The sequence below is a fragment of the Sciurus vulgaris genome (assembly GCF_902686455.1).
Source record: "Sciurus vulgaris genome assembly, chromosome: 7".
NCBI lineage: Eukaryota > Metazoa > Chordata > Mammalia > Rodentia > Sciuridae > Sciurus > Sciurus vulgaris.
The window spans coordinates 124970463-124991023 of NC_136467.1; the positions used below are offsets into that span (position 1 = coordinate 124970463).

At 53.1% G+C, this 20561-nt stretch overlaps 1 protein-coding gene across 2 annotated transcripts in view; it reads left to right on the plus strand.

Annotated features, from left to right (window-relative positions):
* The window catches only part of TNXB (tenascin XB), a 58063-nt gene that overhangs the window by 16239 nt on the left and 21263 nt on the right, over nucleotides 1-20561 (plus strand). For both annotated transcript variants that reach the window (XM_079148535.1, XM_079148536.1), the window contains exons 6-19: nucleotides 92-355; nucleotides 1089-1829; nucleotides 2952-3320; nucleotides 4326-4619; nucleotides 6333-6623; nucleotides 6974-7279; nucleotides 8886-9218; nucleotides 9617-9958; nucleotides 15643-15951; nucleotides 17137-17424; nucleotides 17687-17983; nucleotides 18501-18815; nucleotides 18933-19256; nucleotides 19679-20020. In XM_079148535.1, the coding sequence (XP_079004661.1) occupies nucleotides 92-355; nucleotides 1089-1829; nucleotides 2952-3320; nucleotides 4326-4619; nucleotides 6333-6623; nucleotides 6974-7279; nucleotides 8886-9218; nucleotides 9617-9958; nucleotides 15643-15951; nucleotides 17137-17424; nucleotides 17687-17983; nucleotides 18501-18815; nucleotides 18933-19256; nucleotides 19679-20020 (4815 nt within the window). The remainder of the gene's footprint in view (nucleotides 1-91; nucleotides 356-1088; nucleotides 1830-2951; nucleotides 3321-4325; nucleotides 4620-6332; nucleotides 6624-6973; nucleotides 7280-8885; nucleotides 9219-9616; nucleotides 9959-15642; nucleotides 15952-17136; nucleotides 17425-17686; nucleotides 17984-18500; nucleotides 18816-18932; nucleotides 19257-19678; nucleotides 20021-20561) is intronic.

Below are 20561 nucleotides of genomic sequence, written 5' to 3' on the forward strand. Positions count from 1 at the left end.
CCTGTGGGAGGCAGAGGGAAGGGGTGGAAGGAAAGCTAATGACTGAAGAATCAGACTCCCACCTGAGTCTCCCTCTCTCCAACTCAACTAGTGATCGACGGTCCCCAGGACCTCCGCGTGGTGGCTGTGACACCGACCACACTGGAGCTCAGCTGGCTACGTCCCCAGGCTGAGGTGGACCGATTTGTGGTATCCTATGTCAGTGCTGGCAACCAGAGGGTACGGCTGGAAGTTCCACCCGAAGCAGATGGGACACTGCTTACCGACCTGATGCCAGGAGTGGAATATGTGGTGACTGTCACTGCAGAGCGGGGCCGGGCAGTCAGCTACCCGGCTTCGGTCAGGGCCAACACAGGTATGGCCAGCCAGGGGTTAGGGAAGGGTCCTAATTTCCAAGATGAGGAGCCCAAGTCTAAGGCTCACAGTTTTCTCTGAATGCATTTGGCAGGGTGTGTGGAGCCTTGCTCTTTTCTGAGATCACTGAGGACACAAGTGCTTGAAGTCCTATAGGAAGGCTGCAGGTTAGACTATGGAAGGAACTACACTATGGAAAGGAGATGTTCTCTGATCCACACAGATAAAGGAGGTTCTTATCCTAACTTAGGTACAGAGGCAGTGGTGCTGAAAGTCAGATATTGTGGGAATTGGAATTAGGCAGATTATAAATCAGCAGTCCTATTGACTTCAGGATTCTGATCACCAGGAGTTGGGTCTCTCGGCCGTAATTTTCCACTAACCCTCAAAGTTTCTTAACAGATGCCTGGATCTTTCTTTTCTTTTCCTGTGACAGGGGAACGCTCACTTCGTTGTTGCTCTCATTCTCTTCTCACTCCCCTTTCTCTCCATCAGATACAGGGCCCCGCCTGCTGGCTTCTCTTTTCTTTCTAGGGCACCAACAGTGGTGGGCTTGGAGGGTGAGGGGAACTGACTCATGGCTCTGGTTCTCTTTCCAGGTGGGGTTGGGGCTCAGGGAAGAGACCTCTGGCTCTGATGGGGAGGGGTGTGGGAGGAGCCGCGGTGGAGTGGAGCGCAGGGTGCGGGAGCTGCCACTGACCTGCTCTCCCCTCCCCCTTTTTCGTCCCCGGCAGCACCAGGCCACTACAGTTACCCGGAGGTGCGCCCCCCAGCCCCGCCCCCCAAGCCCCGTCCCCGTCCCGCCCCGGCCTCGCGGCCTCTTCGGCCCGCCAGGCCCTCGCAGCCAGCAGAGGAGGGGGAGGAGGAGTCCCGCCTCGGGCCCAGCCTGCCTCAGCCTCCGCGGCGGACGTGGGGCAACCTGACCGCCGAACTGGGCCGCTTCCGCGGCACGGTGCAGGACCTGGAGCGCCACCTGCGGGCTCACGGCTACCCCCTGCGCGCCAACCAGACCTATACGTCGGTGGCACGCCACATCCATGAATACCTGCAGCGGCGTCGGGCGGCCGCCGCCCCCGCCGGCTCCCCTGCCCCGCGACCCCGTCGCCCCCGCCCCACCGCCAGCCCCGCTCCCGGCACCTGGAAGCGGGACTCCAACCAGGGCATCTACGGCCTCTCGCCCGAAGGCGTCGACCGGTTGGCCGCGCCCCGCCACCCCAAGCCCGAGGTGCTGGGCAGTTCCGCTGATGGCGCGCTCCTCGTGTCTCTCGATGGGCTCCGTGGCCAGTTCGAGCGCGTGGTGCTGCGCTGGCGGCCCCAGCTGCCTGCAGAGGGCCCCGGCGGGGAGCTGATGGTGCCGGGCACCACGCGCACTGTCAGCCTACCCGACCTCAGGCCCGGCACCACCTACCACGTGGAAGTCCACGGGGTGCGGGCGGGGCAGACCTCCAAGTCCTACGCCTTCATCACAACCACAGGTAGCGTGGACTGGGGCCGCGGGACCACCCATCTCCTGTCCCAGTGTCACCTGCCTTGGAGCCTGCAGCCTCACTTCTCTGACTGCCACCCCCCCCAACACACACCCTTCTACCTTCTGGCCCTCCCTCGCCCTGGCACCAGGGGACCCCCCCCCTACCCCACCCCTGCAAAGCATACCCTCCAGTGTCCCTGGAAGCTACCCTCACCCTGGGGCTCTTTTATCATCCAGTGGGTACCCAAAACCAAGTAACCTGACCTTTGGGGTTCCCTGGTTTTCACTTGGGTTCCCACCCGAGGCCAGGATTGCTGTCCTAGGTAATGAAGGGGCATCTGGGATGATGGTCTGTAGAGCCCACCCTACTCTGAGTGGGGTGGAGTTGAAACCAGTGATTCTCACTCTGATTTACTGTGGAGAGGGTGACTGAAGACTGGCGGGTGGTTATTTCCTACAATTTGGCCTGGACTATGAAGGGACACTTGGAGGACTGCTTGGGGGTGGCCTTAAAGCCATCAGGCAGCATGTGTATTGTGGGGGTGAAACCACTGCTTCTTAAGCTGTGTTTTCAGTCTTCCTGGCTCACTTCATGCTTGTCTCTCCCACAGGAACCATGTCTGGGCTGAGGGAGAGGGTGCTCTGTGGCTGCAGTGGGTGTATGTGGGGGCGTGGAACTCTTCTTCCCCCATAGGGCTCAGATGCCACTTGACCTGGACGTCCACACCCATGCTCTCTTCTTCTGCCCACTCTCTTCTTGCATCCTTCCTCCCTAACACCACAGTTCCCTCCTTTCTTTCAGGCTTCTCACTGCAGCACTAATGGAAGCCGGACCTCCACCCAGTGGGGAGAGGGAAATGGGTGGGGAGGAATATGGAGGTCATGGAAGCCTTATGGGGGGTGGGATGGCAGGCTTTATCTATCTACTACCTGCCCTAAGCACAAGCCTGTCTATTCAGGAAGATGGTAGATGGGGGTGCTTGAAGGACAGAAAAACCTTTGGGAGGATGTGGGGGGACCAGGAATATAAAAGGGGAGGTTCCCCAGAAATACAAAAAGGTTGGGAATTCCTTTCTGGCTCTCATGCTCCACTCTCCTGTTTTTCTTGCCCTGCTCTGCCCCTTCCCAGGGTCCTCACCCTCGGGCCTCTTGGGGGCTACTGATGAGCCTCCTCCCTCAGGCCCCTCGACGACCCAAGGGGCCGAGGCCCCTCTCCTGCAGCAGCGCCCCCAGGAGCTGGGAGAGTTGAGGGTGCTGGGCAGAGACAAGACAGGGCGCCTCCGTGTGACCTGGACTGCCCAGCCCGACACCTTTGCCCACTTCCAGCTGCGCCTGCAGGTGCCCGAGGGCCCGGGGGCACATGAAGAACTGCTGCCAGGGGACGTCCGCCAGGCTCTGATGCCCCCACCCCCTCCTGGAGCCCCCTACAAGCTGTTACTTCATGGGATCCCCCCTGGGGGCAGGCCCTCTGTTCCCATCACCTACCAAGGCGTTATGGGTACATCTTGGACTCTGCTCAGACCAATGTGCTGAGATTGGGGGAGGAACTGTGGCAGTCAGGACTTCAGAGATGGAATGGGGATTCAGGAGCCAGTGAAGGGAAGAGCTGATTGATGTTTGGGGCTGGGTAGTAGGAGAAAAAAGGATTGGTGGGTTCAGAGGGAAGACGGAGGGGATCTTAGAACAATGATGAGGTGGTGGAGTGAGAGGGAAAAAGTCAGAGGGTGAGAGGAATTCAAGGAAAAAGACTATGTTCCTGGCCACCACCTACAGCTTTCTTTGCCCTGTGTTGCCCCCTACTTTCTGGTTGTTCATTGCCCAAAGTGGACTTGGAGAGACCTCTGGCCCTTAGGATACTGACCCTCAGCCCATGATACCTCCTCCCTGGGAGTCTGGCTTGCTGTGGACAGCACCCTGTGGTTCCATCAGTCAGTTTCTGCTGGTGTTGGAGGCTCCTTGAGGGCAGGGGCTCCACAGTCATCAGGACTTCAGAAATGGGTGATGTTTTCAGGACCAGTGAAAGATAGGGCTGGGGTGCCTGGCTCTCACATCCCCTTTGGTCCTCTCTATGGGAACACTGTGGTTGTCTCTCACCTCAATTCTAAGTCCAGCTGACCACTGGGAAAGGAATGGCAGGGGAGAGAGCAGCTCAGATGGGCTGGGGAGCCTTCACACTATTCTGGAGCAACAGTGGGGTAGCTCAAAACTTTCGGGCAGAACCAAAGGGGAACTGAAACTCCCATCAAAATCCTGGTGTTCAGAGGAGCTAAGACTTTGTGAGGGGTGGGGAAGTTGTCACAAGGGAGGGAATAGAAATGGAGGGGGGAAATATCCCCTTCCCAAGAGGGCTGGTCATAGAGGGCTGAGGTATAGGTAGATGGAGGTTTCTAAGGGACACAGTGTTAGGATGGAGTAAAGCAGGCAGAGGAGAGGGAGGGAGATGGGGGATAAGGGAATGGTTTGAGTTGACCATGCTCTGCTTTTGCCCCCACCCCAACCCCAGACAGGGATGGAGAGACACCTAGGAAGTCCTTAGGCGCACCACGCCTGGGTGAGCTGACAGTGACAGATGTGACCTCTGACTCCCTGCTCTTGCACTGGACCGTCCCTGAGGGGGAGTTTGACTCCTTTGTGATCCAGTACAAAGACAGAGATGGGCCCCAGGTGATGCCAGTGGAGGGGCCCCAGCGCTCAGCCCCCATCACATCCCTGGAACCTGGCCGAAAGTACAAATTTGTCCTGTATGGGCTGGTCAACAAGAAGAGGCATGGTCCCTTGGTGACCGAAGCCAAGATCTGTGAGTAAGAGAAGTCACACCCCATCCCTGCCCACTGTACCATCGTGAAATGCTCTGGGAAGCTGCCTTGGGGTTGGAGCTTCATACAGACAGCAAGGCCTGAACTACATCCCAAAGGGAAAGCAGTATGGGGCAGAGGGAGGGACTGGTCTCTAGGAAAATCAATGTCACTGCTTCCTCTGACTGAAGAGCAAGGCATGTGGGGAGTTCAAGGCCCTGGTCTTCTGCTCTTTTGCTGTGCTGAGGGGTGTGGACCTCATTTGAGGACCCCAGGGGACCTCTGGGCAAAGTGAGAGAGTGACATGATTAGGTGTTTTTCTCACAAATATCACTGTGACTGTTGTAGAGGCTGACTGGAGAGTGAGTCAGCTGGTGAGACACCACGGTGGCCTGGCTGGGATGGTGGCAGTGGGGTAGATGTAGAAAGTGAAGGAGATCAAAGAGACTCAGGCAAACCCTGGGTTCCTGGATCAGTCCTGTTCCCTGCAGCAGCTAGGAAACAGTGTAGGCGGAATGCTTCCATAAACACCTTTTGAACATGTATTGAATCAGATGCCTTCAAGATGTTCTAGGTGAATGATCATACTTACTGCTTACAGCAGCCCTGTGAGGCATGCCCACTTCATGGATGAGGAGAATCAAGCACAGGGAGGGAGAGGTCACCCAAGCAGAAAGTGGCCAGTCCCCAACTGCACTGCTGCCCTGGTGGGCCTAGAGAGCAGAGAGAAGGCCTGGAGAGGGGCCTGGGCATCCGTGTCTGTGGGCAGAAGCCAGAGAGAGGTCATCGTGGAGGAGAGATGAGCCAGTGGAACCCTGGGGACAGGAAACACTCAGAGCAGAGGAAGAGGATCCCACAGGGGAGCCTGAGGGATGACTGTCAGGGAGGGGCAGAACCAGGGAGGAGAGTAGTGTCCTGGATGCCAGGAAAGGGTGCGGTCAGTTCAGATTCTGGAAGAGTGATTCAGGGGCACTTAGTGTCCACAGGACTTAGCAATGGCGAGGTCACCACTGGCGCCATGAATGCTGCCAGGCAGAGGGGTGGAGCTGGATTAGGAGAAGATGGAGGTGAGGACATGGCTTCAATTAGTGTGACTTTTGGAACTCCCAGCTGGGAGTAGAAAACAAAGAGGGAAGGTAGAGGCTGGAGGAAATGCAGGCAGAATGTGGAGGTGAAGGACGAGAGTATGTTTAAATGCTGAAGGCCACGTTGGTAAGGAGTCAGGGCTGGTGATGCAGAGTGGGGGCAGCAGGTGGGTTGAAGACCCAAGGAGGAGGGCCCAGAGCACAGCAGTGCGAGGCTCTGACACCAACAAGTTCCAAGGATCTGCCCTTTTCTCTTCAAGGAGAAACCAGTTGAAAGTTAGTCCTGGAAGCAATGGGGGTTGCACTGGGGAGGTTTCCCTGGCTGTAGAGACATGGGAAGGCCTGGCTGGGCTCCCTGCTTTCTGACCCTTAGTTATGATAAAATTAGCACCACATCTGCAGGGACTTTGTGCCATTTAGATGATGGCACCCTTTTAAGTGAACAAAGCCCCTCTGCAGGGCACTCAGCTTGGCAAGCAGAGTGCTGGCTGGATCTCAGTCTCCTTGTACTCCCTCAATCATACACCTTTGTGCAATGAATAGGCTGTGCGACCTCACACAGCATTCCCATGTGGGAGATGGGTTCCTCCTTCTTCTGTGACCCACCTTCTCTCTACCTCCTCTTCTTAGTGCCTCCGAGTGATCCCAGTCCAGGAACCCTACCCCGTCTGGGAAAGCTGTGGGTGACAGATCCTACCCCAGACTCACTGCACCTCTCCTGGACTGTCCCTGAGGGCCAGTTCGACTCCTTCATTGTCCAGTACAAGGACAGGGATGGACGGCCCCAGGTGGTACCTGTGGAAGGGCCTGAGCGTTCAGTCACCATCTCCCCCCTGGACTCTGATCACAAGTACAGATTCACTCTCTTTGGGATTGCCAATAAGAAGCGGTATGGCCCCCTTATGGCCGATGGCACTACTGGTGAGTATTGCCACCAAAGCCCCCACATGACCCCTCTTTCCCTCTGCACACTTGCCTTCAACTAGGAGCCAGCTGGGGCCTCCCAGCAAGATGGCTGACTCCACCATCCTGGCCCTGCTCCCAGGCTGAGGGGCAGCCAGCCTCTCCCACACTGCTGGGCCCCATCCATTCCATTCAGCTACTCCCCAAGGCCCAGAAGGTGTGTCATATTCTGGCTGTACTAGACTTCCCAGGAGTTTAGCCAGACACTAATAAAGTAGTGACACCTCCCCTTCAGGTACTTTGTTTAAACCCCAAGCTCTGATCCCAGACTTCCAGTTCAGCATCTGATTGAATTTTCTTGTTTACAGCCCCAGAGAGCAGAGACAAGCCCCCTCGCCCTGAGTCCCCTGAACAGCCCCTTCTGGGGGAACTAACGGTGACTGGTGTGACCCCAGATTCCCTGCGCCTGTCTTGGACTGTGGCCCAGGGCCCCTTTGACTCCTTCATGGTCCAGTACAAGGATGTGCAGGGGCAGCCCCAGGCAGTGCCTGTCGGGGGAGATAAGAATGAAGTCACGGTCCCTGGCCTGGAGTCTAACCGGAAGTATAAGATGAACCTCTATGGGCTTCATGGCAGGCATCGTGTGGGGCCTGTGTCTGTAGTGGCCAAGACGGGTGAGTCAGTTGCACAGGCCTCCCTCCCTTGCTTATCCCCAAACTCTGAGTGGGACCTGGCCAGCACTACCTTCTCTTTCTCAGCTCCTCTTTTGACAAAGCCTGTACCATCTTCCCCTCAACCTTCTGCTCTTCTATCCTCCATATTCCAGAACTCCTCTTCCAGCCTCCAGCTCCTAATCTCTTTCTCTGCCCTGTTTTCCCATCTCAGAGCAGGCCCCATTTTAACCCATTCCAAGCACCTTGACTCATCCCCCCACCCCAGGCTGCCTTTGCCACAGATGTCCTTACCTGCAACCACTGTGTTCTCATCTTTTTTTTTTTTTTTTTTTTTTTTACTGTGCGATCCTTCTGGGCCTCAGCCAGGCCCTGGTCACTTCTGAGCTTGTATCACTAGCAAGTGCATTGCTGTTCTGTACAGAGGTAGCAGATCCAGGGGATAAGGAACTCATGTTTCCCCAGCCTCTTCCTGCATGGAAACTATTCCCCGCCCGCTTGCAGTGGAGCAAAGGGCTGACTTTCAGCCCTTCATTCCAGCCTGTTCCTCCATGTCTCCAGCTCCTCCCTATTAGATGCCATGACAATGGCCTCTTGGGCAGTTGCCACTGCCAACTGGTGGTGTGGCAAAGTGGTTCAGAGCACGGACTCTGGAACCAAGTGGCTTTGAACACCAGCTTTGCAATTGCTTGACCAGAGGACTGCGTGTGAATTACTTAACCTCTCTGAGCCCCAGCTTTCCTTTCTGTCAAATGGAGGTAATAATGGTGACCACTACACAGAGTTGTTAGAAAAATACAGTGAACATGTGTTTAGCACCTGGAGTGGTATCTGGCTCGTGGAGACTACTGCTGCCCCTCACTGCTCCTGCACTTTCCAGCAACCTCTTTTTTCTCCTCTCCGCCCTGCCTTCCCCTCTTTGCCTGGGTTCTAATTGTTGCCTGCTTTCTGCTCAGTCTCCTATCCCTTACATAGCTCCCCTGAACCAAGGGGTCACAGAAGGGCTGACTTCCCTTGTGTCACAGTCTCCCTAGTCCATGGAACCCTGCAGATCTCCTTGTAGGGGACAGTGGGTGGGGATGTGATTTCAGAGCCAGCCAGGAAGAACAGGACCCTCCTCAGCCCCTGCCCATCTGAATCTTTCCCCTACTGTGCCAGAGGCCCACCTTAGCAATTCATTCTAAGGGCTCAAGGGGAGAGAGGAGGAGGCCTGAGGAGGAGGCCTTACCAGGAACTTATTCCATGGTCTCATCCTGGTAAGAGGGGTGGGGCTGCCAAAGCACCCTGTGAGGGGACAAGGTGGTGAGAGGCCTCCCCACCCGTGTTTTCTGAGGTCAGTGCTGTCAGGGATAGGTTATGCAAGACTCCTCAGAGGAGTCCTGTCTTCTTGTCTCAGCTGTTTTCTACAGAACCACCATTGCACTCACACCAGCAGATGTCTGATCCTTCTCTGTCCATGAGTGCCTGGGTGGCTAACACCAAAGGCTACCCAAGACCCTATGCACCTTGGTTGGAGAATCACATCTGTTGGCTGGATGTACTGCATTGTTTCCATTGATGGCAAAGCCAGTCATCTTTAATGCCTGTGTGCCTGTATTTCTTCTCTCAGCCCCACAGCAGGTTGTGGATGGGATTCCCAGCCCCACAGAACCCAGCATGGAGGCCCTGGAAACACCTGAGCACCCACGCTTGGGGGAGCTGACCGTGACAGACTCTACCCCTGACTCCCTGAGCCTGTCCTGGACAGTCCCTGAAGGACAGTTTGACCACTTTCTGGTCCAGTACAAGAACGGGGACGGACAGCCCAAGGTGGTGCGGGTACCAGGACATGAGGATGAGGTCACCATCTCAGGACTGGAGCCAGACCACAAGTACAAGATGCACCTGTATGGCTTCCACAGTGGCCAGCGTGTGGGCCCCATGTCTGCTATTGGGGTGACAAGTGAGTGTCGGAATTTGACTTTCTAACTCTTTGGTGATAACTGAATAGGAAATGGTGGCAGGGGCTTAGTGAGTAACCACAGATCTGCTTGTGGCTGAGACTGTGGCCCCCTTTGTGCCTCCCTGGGGTTGACCTCTGTCTCTTTCTAGAAAGGGAAGGGCCACGGGGACCTGTGCTGTGCTGGGGGTTGTCCCCAGTTCCACGCAGCTGACCTGGAGCTTGGGCATGCTTGTCAGCTGTCAGCTGAGCAGGGCCTCCCAGCCCCAAGGATGAACTTGGGCTTGTCTGAACTGAACTCAGTACCCCCAGTGGTGGCCATGGCTTCTCCCATCTTCTCCCCAAGACCTGAGCACACCTCCTAGAGAGGCTACCTCACCTTCTCTGTCTCTTCTTCTCAGCTGCAGAGGAAGAGACCCCCAGCCCCACGGAGGTGGAGGAGACCCCCAGCCCCACAGAACCCAGCACAGAAGCCCCTGAGGAGCCACTCCTGGGGGAGCTGACAGTGACAGGCTCCTCCCCTGACTCCCTGAGCCTCTCCTGGACTGTGCCCCAGGGCCACTTTGACTCCTTCACCATCCAGTACAAGGACAGGGATGGGCGGCCTCAGGTGGTGCGTGTTGGGGGAGAGGAGAGAGAGGCCACCGTGGGGGATCTGGAGCCTGGCCGCAAGTACAAGATGCACCTGTATGGGCTCCACCAGGGCCACCGTGTGGGCCCTGTGTCCACTGTGGGCATGACCGGTAAGTGAGGAAGGGTCTCATTCGGTTCCCTCTCAGTGCTGATTCTGGACTTCCTGTCTCCAGTTGCTCTCTCATTCCAGTAGGGCCATGAGTTCTCACCTCTTGAAAAGACCTAGTAAGAGTGGGTCACTAGGAATTGGGACTACGACTAGCTTTTGTGACTCTCTGTCAGTTTTGTTTCCTTTTTTTCCTTGTCTATAAAATGCAGATAGTACCTACCTCATGGAAATATTGTGAGGATTAAATGAGTTAACAAATATGAAGCATTAAGAATGGAGCTGGGTGTGGTGGTGCATGCCTGTGATTCCAGTGGCTCAGGAGGCTGAGGCAGGAGGATCACAAGTCTAAAGCCAGCCTCAGCAACTTAGTGAGACCCTATCTCAAAATGAAAAATAAGAAGGGCTGGGGATGTGGCTCAGTGGTTAGGCACCCCTGGGTTCAATCCCCAGTACCAAAATAAAGAATGGGCCTGGCACAAAGTAAACATGCTGTTGGGTTTTTTACTATGGTTCCCTTTCACTGGGATCTGCTTTGTCCCCATGGCTGGGTCAGCTACTTAGTTGGTAAGAATGTGTGTCAGACATTGGGCTCTTCATCAGTGCCACTCAAAACTTTCTTTAATGTTCATCCAGCAAGTGGCTTTACAGCAAAAAAAGAACATCCCTCCCATCCTCATCTCAGGCCAATTATGGGGCCACTTTGGCCAAGACAAAGGACCAGTCCTGGGCACTTCGTCTTCAGAGCTGGGACCCTTCTGCTGACCTGACAGCTTGGTCACAGTGAAGGATGACTCTTTTTCCTTTTGATCACTGAAACAGAGGCACACCTGTTTTAAAAAGTTTTTACTATAAGAGAAAAATATTAAAAACTTAAAAGGCAGAGAAACAAATAAGTTTCTAGAACATGGTTTCTGTATTTGCACAAAGCTCAACTTCATAGTTACTTGGTTTATTTAGTTTCCAGAACCTTCTACTCCCAATTTCTTTTCATTGCCTCTGTCAACACTAAGAAGAAGAAGAGGGGGAAACCACCTCAGTTACCCTCCTCACTACCTGAGGTAGTGGAGTGGAGGCTTGTGCCATGCTCAGAGCCTGCTGCCAGGGTCTCTCCTGGAGTGTTTGTGGGCCTGTCCCTCTGTCCCAGGCAGCCACACTAGGCTCTGTGTGGCCTTGTCCCTGATCCACAGGGTAAGGGTAAGCCCTTTCAGTTACTGACTGAAGTGGTACAACAGAGGAAGGTTGAGTTTTGAAATCTGATAAACCCAATTCCATTCTTGTCTTCCCCATTTTTAGCTTGATCTTATGAAATTTACCTCTTCTGGAACCTCAGCTTCCTCATCTTCAAGATGGAGCAAACAAGGTCCACCTCGTTGTAAGGGTGAGAGGTGCTGACTTAACATTTCTACATTGTTCTCAGCTCTTTTGACTTTTTCTCAGACCCTCTTATGGAGAGATCACTGTATATCCATGTTCTAATGCTAGATTTCTTTTTCTTTTCTTTTTCTGTACTGGGGATTGAACCCAGGAGCCACATCCCCTAGCCCTTTTTATTTTTTTATTTTGAAATAAGGTTTCTCTAAGTTGGTGAGACTGGCTTTGAACTTTTAGTCCTCCTGCCTCAGCTTCCTGAGCCTCTGGGATTACAGGTGTGTGCCATGGCACCTGGCAGATGCTAGATATTTTGAAATGTGTACTTTACATGTTCTGGATAAAATGGAAGTGACCCTTGTAAAAGAGAATGGGACAGAATGTTTACCATCAGGGTAGCAAGGAGCTGAAGCAGCTGGAGCCTGCTGAGTGGGCTGAGGGCTGTGCCTGGCACACAGCACGTGCTGTACTGTTGCCAGGAAAAGCAATGCACGGAGCTAGTTAGAAATGCTTCTAATTTGGCAAAGGACTATCCTCGATGCAGCATGGATATTCCTATACACAAATAGTTATAATTCCACCTTTTCTAGTTAAGCCAAATTATTAATAGTCAGGCTTGATGATGAGGGTCAATTCCTGACCCTGATGGAAAGAAGTACAGAAAAGGCAGAAAGAAGTACAGAAAAGGCAGAAACAAGCAGGAAATGGGTTTTATGGGAACTAATAAGGTTAAAAGGCAAGTGAAATGAAAGAGAATGCCAAGCCTGGTAACTGTACATAGAAAATATTTAATATGTGGTGGTTAGTCTGATCCCTCCCACCCACTTCAGCTTCCTCTGTCCCTGCCCTTTCCACCCAAACTCACTTTTGTCTGCCTGAAGCTTGGTTCCAATCCATTAAGCAGATTTCATGTATCTGGAGTGTAGTCTTGTCGTCCCATGGAAGTAAGAGAAACAGGCTCTTGGGAGTCCCAGCCAGCTAGCCACTTTCTCCACCATTTTGCCTCTTGGGATCACCTTCCAGTTTGATCACTAATTCAATTCTTCCCTGCCAGACTCAGCTCTCTCTGGAGCACTGGGGACAGGCAGGTCCTAAGCTCAGTCTTCCTAACCCAGACCTGCATACCACTTGTATATTTAACAAGCATTTGCTGGGGACCCTCTGTGTGCTGGGTACTGGGACACAGCAGTGTGAACAACCCAAAACCCAAGCCTGTGGAACTCATATTCCAGAAGAAGAGGATAGGGGACCACATGGACAAATAATGTCAGTGGTACCATATGTGATGGGGACAAAATCTGTGGGGGAAAGCAAAGCCCGTAGATAAGGATGGTGAGGGCCTTGCTAGGCAGCATCTGAGGAAGGACCTGAAGCAGGTGAAAGAACAGCCACATTGATCTTTGGGAAAGTGTGTCCCAGACAGAGGGAAAAGCAAATTCAGAGACTGGTAGGCAGCAAGGGGCCCCAAATGTCTGGACCAGCAGGGAGTTCAGCATGATTTGGATGGAGTCAGGGGAAGGCAGGCAGTAGGGGACCAGATGAGACATGAACATATGGGTTGTTGGAAGTCATTTTAAGAACTTGGCTTTTATTTTAAGTAAGCAGGGAGTCAGTGTGAGATGGGCTCTAATGTGGTAACAGGACCTCTCTGGCTGTAGATCGAGCAGACAAAAGGCAGTTAGGGCTGAAGGAGAGAGGTGAGGGGGAGGCCATTGTGATGACTCAGTAAGAACCCATGGTGCTTGGAGATGATGGCGAGGGAGGTGTGGAGGGACCAGATCCTTAAGAAAGTGAAAACAGCACTTACCTCTGGGACACTGTGGTATGTAAGAGAGAACATGGGGACAACTCCAAGGATTTTGACCTGTGCAGCTGAAAGAATGAGGTTGTTTTTGAAGTAGAGAAGCTACAGAGGGTGCAGGTATCAGAGGAAGCTCAGGAACTTAGTTCTGGACTTGTTGAGTTTGAGACACCAACTAGGTATCCAAGGAAGATGTTGAGTAGACATGACTCTGGGAACTAGAGGAAGTATCTGACAGGGTATAAATTTTGAGTCACTGACCTACTGATGGGATTTCAGCCACTTTCCCAGTCTCGATGACAATTGACACCCCTCCCCCAGCAAGCATAATCCCAGACATCTGGCAGGGACTTAGGGAAGGATAATTGGCCAGAGAGATGTTGCTGATCAATGTAGTTTTACATCAGAACACCCCATGGGTACACAAAGGCAACAGACATAATTACTACTGAGGGAAAAGGCCCTTTCCTAACAGTCCTCTAAGATTTCTGTCTCAGCACCACAACCAGAAGCAGCAGCTCCTCCAGGCACCAATGCCCCCCTCAAACCATGCCTGGGGGAGTTAACAGTGACAGATGTGTCCCCCAACTCCGTGAACCTCTCCTAGACTGTCCCTAAAGGCCAGTTTGATGCCTTCATGGTTCAATACAAGTACAGGGACAGACAGCCCCAGGAGGTCCCCATAGCTGCAGACCAGTTTAAGGTTACCATCCCCAACCTGGAGCCTGCAAGAAAATACAAAATGAACTTCTGTGGGTTACATGGCAGGGAACACACGGGCCCCCTCTTGGTAGTAACCGTGATGGGTGAGTAAGTGGTGGTGAGGCAGTCCTCATTCCTGTTATCCAGAGCTGTCCCCTAAGACCCTTCTCCCAGCCTATCTAGGCACCACCATACCTCACTGAGGAGCTGCCTCAGTGACCCTGCAGGTCCCTTTCCAGCCTCCCAGACATCTTAGTCTCTTCCCCAACCCCTTAGCCCCTTCCTGGAGCTGGAACTTTCCCACCCTCCAGTGCTTTCCCCATCTCTACCCCTCACCAGGCCAGAGTGATGTCATCCTTCCATTTGGCCTAAATCCTGTCTCTCTCTTCCACCCTTCTGATAGTCCACAGCTGTTTCCTCCCCTTCTCTTTACAACCCTGTGACTTGGATGCGGTTGCCACCTCCCCTTTCTTCCCTTGCTTTTTTTTTTTTTTTTTTTTAATTGTGCATAATACTAAGGATCAAGCCAGGGCCTCACACATGCTAGGCAAATGCTCTACCACTGAGCTACATCCCCCGTCTAGCTCTTTTTATTTTTTGAGACAGGGTCTTGCTAAGTTGCTGAGGACTGGCCTCCGAGTTGAACCCCTCCTGCCTTAACTTCCCAAGTAGCTGGCATTATAGGCATGCCACTACACCTGGTCCTCTACTGCCCTTTTGTTTTAAAGGGGTTAAATGGCACACATCCCTGAATATCTTCTCAGAGATCCCAGCCATCTGGCCTGAATTGCATTCCTTTCTGATCCATACTAGTCTCATCCCTCCAAACACTGCCCTTTCCCTTGGTCCCTCCTGCCCCTCATGGCTTCCTGGGCATAGGTTTGCCAAAACTTTTGTGCCAAAGCACCTGGTAAAATCCCTGTCCCCTCTCTGAGCAGTGTTTTAAAATCTAAGAAATAGAATGTATAGGATTAAAAAGGGCACCAATTATATTGACATACAGCATGTCCTTTGTGTCTGCAGGTTTCACAACCAACTGGGTCCAAAGTTTTGTTGTTCTTCTTCTTGTTGTTGTACCAGGAATTGAACCCAGGGGCATGAGCCCTTTTATTTTTTATTTTGAGTCAGGGTCTCACTAAGTTGCTTAGGGCCTCACTAAATTTCTGAGGCTGGCCTCGAACTTGCAATCCTCCTGCTTCAGACTCCCAAGTCACTGGGATTATAGGGGTACACTGTCACACTTGGCACTAAGCATTTGTCCTGGCTGGGTGCAGTGGCACTACTACGTAAATAGTTGTTAAATTGTATTTGGAGATGATTCAACCTTCACAGGAGGATGGTCATAGATTATATGTAAATACTACACCATTTTATATAAGGGACTTGAGCATCGTTAGATTCTAGTATCTGTGGAGGGTCCTGGAAACAAACCCCGATAGATTCCATTGGATAAATATGCAGTTACCAAAATATTTCTTAAAAACTCAAAATTTGTGATTTGTAGTACCCGAACTTCTTCATTAGTTCATTAAATAGCAAGCCTTTGTGGCAGGTTCAGTAAACTTAGAAGTAGTGATGATTGTAGACAAAATTTTGAAGCTTCTGAAGTAACTCTAAGGTGATGTGAAAACATTTCAGCTTTTTCTTGATGGCAAATTCACAAGTACTTGAATACTATAGCATTTGGCTTCCTATATGGATCATTGGAGGGAACGTAACCATTCCCCATTTTAGTTCTTGATTCCCTTGAGGTCAGCACAACCCAGGAATTCCCTTGGAGATCTCAGCCATGTTCTTTGTCTTTTGGATTCTAGATCCCACCCCACCCACTCCAGCCACTGAAACCCCTGAGCCCCCACTGGAGCCACGCCTGGGGGAGCTGACAGTGACACATGTGACCCCTGACTCTGTGGGCCTCTCATGGACCGTCCCTCAAGGCGAATTTGACTCCTTCATGGTCCAGTATAAGGACAGGCATGGGCAGCCCCAGGTAGTGCCAGTGGCTGCAGACCAACAGGAGGTTACTGTCCCTGGCTTGGAGTCCTCCCGAAAGTACAAGTTCCTGCTCTTTGGGATCCAGGATGGAAAACGACGCAGCCCAGTCTCTGTGGAGGCAAAGACAGGTAAGAGGGGCCCCATGCAGCCAGTCCTGGGGCCTCAGCCTTCCCGCTCACTTCTGTTTGGTTTAAAAAGTCACACCTTCTGCCTTAGTCCAAAGCAGACAAAGACCAGTTTTAGGGTCTAATTCTCTCCTGCTGGCCTTTTCTCTCTTTTCATCATTTTTGTTTCAGTGGGATGGGGGAAGCCCCTTCCTGGAAAATGGACTATGGGAGATTGGGGCTGCTGGGAGGGTAGTGCTCACCATCCTGCCTCCCTGGGCCTTCGTGGGTTTCTCACATCTTGAGTTTCGCCCTTTCCCTCCAACTCTCGTCCCCACTCTCACCCATCTGGCCCCCCATCTGCCCCCCATAGAGGATTCTGCCCTCCAGAAGCCTTAGGAACTGGAAACTAGAGGAGTCCAACCCAAATGTGCCCTATTTTGGGGTTCAGTTCAGGCCCTCCTCTGCCCCTGGGGCTTCCTATTGCCAGAAACTTCTCACAATAACAATGCCGTCAGCTTCTTTGCTGTCCAAGAAGGCAGCAGGCCAGCTCCTTCCCAGGCCCTGGGATGGCTCCTTTGGCAGACATCAGATCCTTACCCCATCTGAGCTCTCCCACTTTACCCCTCAATTCCTGCAGTACACACAGGCACAGACAGCCCCCACTCCTCCTCTAGGCCCTATGGGAATCTCAGTGCTCCTGAGTCCAGCTGGTGCAGAATAAGAAAGGGGACAGAGCCGTGCAAGAACCACTCTAACCACTCTGTCATAACGTCTCTCCTCCCCCACTGCTGTCTGCCCCCATCAGGGAACCTGTACCCCACTTAGGTTTCCTCAGGGGCCAGTCAGATCACAAAGCGTGGGCTCCTGGGTAAAAGGAAATAGAGAGCAAGTCCATGATAAGCTGTTCCCTGCTGGGGAAATAATCTCCCAGTGATGGGAAGAGTCTGGACAGTGAAAGGGATAAGATGAGGAGGAGAGCTAGGGAATCTTCCCAGGAATAACACAGGGCAGAAGACCCTTCCCACTTTGGTCAAATAAAGAGAAGCACAGGCCAGTTGGAGATGGTGGCAAGGATGGAGGCTGCTGGAAGTACCCTGAGGGAAGCACGGATCATGTGGGAAGTTCTGGGATTTTCCAAGCATAGCCAAAGGTAGTCAAAGAATCATTTTAGAAAAAATAATGACAAAATCCTTTCCTCTTTATCAGCTGCCCTAGGTGATGCCGGCCCAGGAACTCCACCTCGCCTTGGGGAGCTATGGGTGACAGACACCACCCCAGAGTCACTGCGCCTCTCCTGGACAGTCCCTGAGGGCCACTTTGACTCTTTTGTGGTCCAGTACAAGAACAAGGATGGGCCCCAGGTGGTGCCTGTGGAGGGCCACGAGCGCTCAGCCACCATCACCCCTCTAGATGCCGGCCGCAAGTACAGATTCCTTCTGTATGGCCTCTTAGGCAAGAAGCGCCTTGGCCCCCTCACTGCTGACGGCACCACAGGTGAGGGGCATCCCCTGCAGAGCCCTGCTTCTCTGAGGCACAGGGCAGCAGGCAGTCACTTGGACAGCTGCCACTACCATTATTTGACCCCAGCTGCTTGGTCTCAGAGCCACCTCCCCTGTCCCGTTGCACAAGCCCTTAGCACCAGCCCTGCAGGATTCAGCCCTTACAAAGCCCTGTCTCTAGACCTCCTTCTTGCCCTTGGAGGTCACCAGCCTTCTAGAAACAGATCAGTCATTTCTTCTCCATTTCTCCATTTCAGAAAGCCTGAGTTCTGTGGACCATACTAGAACAAAACCCCAACTGGGGGAGGAGCTCCAGGTGACCGGCGTGACCTCTGACTCTGTGGGCCTCTCATGGACAGTCCCTGAGGGACAGTTTGACTCCTTTGTGGTCCAGTACAAAGACAGGGATGGGCAGCCCCAGGTGGTGCCTGTGGACGGCAGCCTCAGGGAGGTCAGCATCTCAGGCCTGGACCCTGACCGCAGGTATAAGCTGCTCCTCTACGGGCTGCACAACAGCAGACGCGTGGGTCCCCTCTCTGCCATCGCCACCACTGGTAAGTGTGTGGTGACCAGAACACCCTGTGCCTCTTTTCTGCCTGGCTCTCCTGGTCCCACTGAGCCGTAAGGTCTTTGAGCTTTTTGTTTTCCTTCTTTGGGGAAAAGGGACCAACTTTACTGAGGCATAATTTACACAGTGTCATTGAGTTTTGGCAAATGGATAAGTCATGAAACCATTGCCATGAAGGAGATATAAAACATTTGCATCCACCCAAATTTCCTTGTACCCTTTTGCAGTCAGCTTCCCCACTCCCAGCCCCTGGCATCCATTGATGTACTTTCTGTCATTTTAGTTTTGCCTTTTTGCATTTCATTTAACAGAATCATAGCTCATGGTATCTTGGGTTTGGATTCTCATATTTTGCATAATGCTTTTGAATTCAGCCATATGTATCAAAAGTTGACTCTTTCATTGTCGACCTCCTGCCTTCACTTCCTTCCTTCACACCCTCCTCTTGAGAGTTAATTCGGTGGCAGAGCAGTCACCCATCTCTCCCTGTCTCTCTGAACCAGCCCCTAGGGAAAAAATTGAAGCTGAGACCCCTGCCCCAACCCCTCCGGCAGCTGAGCCCCACCTGGGGGAACTAATGGTGGAGGAGGCCACTCCTCACAGCCTGCATCTCTCCTGGATGGTGACTGAGGGAGAATTTGACTCCTTTGAGGTCCAGTATACAGATAGAGATGGCCAGCTCCAAGTGGTCAGTACTGGGGGAGACCAGAGTAACATCATCCTCACTGGCCTGGAATCAGACCACAGATATCTGGTGACCCTATATGGCTTCCATGATGGGCAGCGGGTGGATTCTGCCCATATAGAAGCCATGACAGGTGAGTAAGAGGAACTGTGCCACTTTGCTTCCTTCCAGATGGCTAGGAGGGTCCAAAGGAGAGTAAAGGCCTTGCGAACATGGCCTCTCTCTCAAGCCTTCTCTCTCTTACATTCAGTGCCTCAGGAGGAAGAGGATGAGCCATCAGAAGCACCCACCACCACCCCCAAGCCTGCTCTCAGGCCACGCCTTGGGGAGCTGACGGTGACAGACGCCACTGCTGACTCCCTGAGCCTGTCCTGGACAGTCCCTGAAGGACAGTTTGACCACTTCCTGGTTCAGTACAAGAATGGGGATGGGCAGCCCAAGGTGGTGCGGGTACCAGGACATGAGGATGAGGTCACCATCTCAGGACTGGAGCCAGACCACAAGTACAAGATGCACCTGTATGGCTTCCACAGTGGCCAGCGCACAGGCCCCATCTCTGCCATCGGGGTGACAAGTGAGTGGATGCTGGGAGCCACAAGGTGGGACCCAGTGGGAGGTTGACTAACTCTTGGGTAACAACTGAGCAGGGAACAGTGGCAGGGGCTGGTCAGTAACCTCAGACCTGCTTGTGGCTGAGGCTGTGGCCCCCTTTGTGCCTCCCTGGGGTTGACCTCTGTCTCCTTCTGGAAAGGGAAGGGCCACAGGGACCTGTGCTGTGCTGGGGGCTGTCCCCAGTTCCACGCAGCTGACCTGGAGCTTGGGCATGCTTGTCAGCTGTCAGCTGAGCAGGGCCTCCCAGCCCCAAGGATGAACTTGGGCTTGTCTGAACTGAACTCAGTACCCCCAGTGGTGGCCATGGCTTCTCCCATCTTCTCCCCAAGACCTGAGCACACCTCCTAGAGAGGCTACCTCACCTTCTCTGTCTCTTCTTCTCAGCTGCAGAGGAAGAGACCCCCAGCCCCACGGAGGTGGAGGAGACCCCCAGCCCCACAGAACCCAGCACAGAAGCCCCTGAGGAGCCACTCCTGGGGGAGCTGACAGTGACAGGCTCCTCCCCTGACTCCCTGAGCCTCTCCTGGACTGTGCCCCAGGGCCACTTTGACTCCTTCACCATCCAGTACAAGGACAGGGATGGGCGACCTCAGGTGGTGCGTGTTGGGGGAGAGGAGAGAGAGGCCACCGTGGGGGACCTGGAGCCTGGCCGCAAGTACAAGATGCACCTGTATGGGCTCCACCAGGGCCACCGTGTGGGCCCCGTGTCTACTCTGGGTGTGACCGGTAAGTGAAGGTTAAGGGGCCTCTAGGTTGGATCTCAGAGAAGTGGAGTCTCCAGTGTTTCCTCTGCTGAAGACCCAGGTCTCCAGAGCCCCTAGGCCTCTCATCCCATCCTGTAGTAACTTGAGACAGATGTGTGATCTGAGGGGAAGGGGGAGCCAGTCAGATCTATCTGAGCAAGCCCTGGAGACTGAGGCCTCTCAGGCAGCAATTCACTGCCTATTCATGGCTTTCTGCTTTCCCCAGGGAATTCTAGAGAGATTTCTTTTAGTGGGATTGGGACAGATTCCATGAAATATTAATTTATTCCTTTAACATAATAACAAAGCAAAATTTCAATCCTATATGCACTGAGAAAGAATAATATAATGACCTCTGGCTTATTCATCACTCTGCTTCACCCAAGTGTCTACTCCTGGCCAGTCTGGCTCAGTTTTGTCCCAACCCCCACCCTCTCTCACTAGAACGTTCTTTATTAATGATTTTTTCACTATAAAATTTTATGTGCCATAAAATTCACCTGTTTTAAGTGTGCAGCTGATCC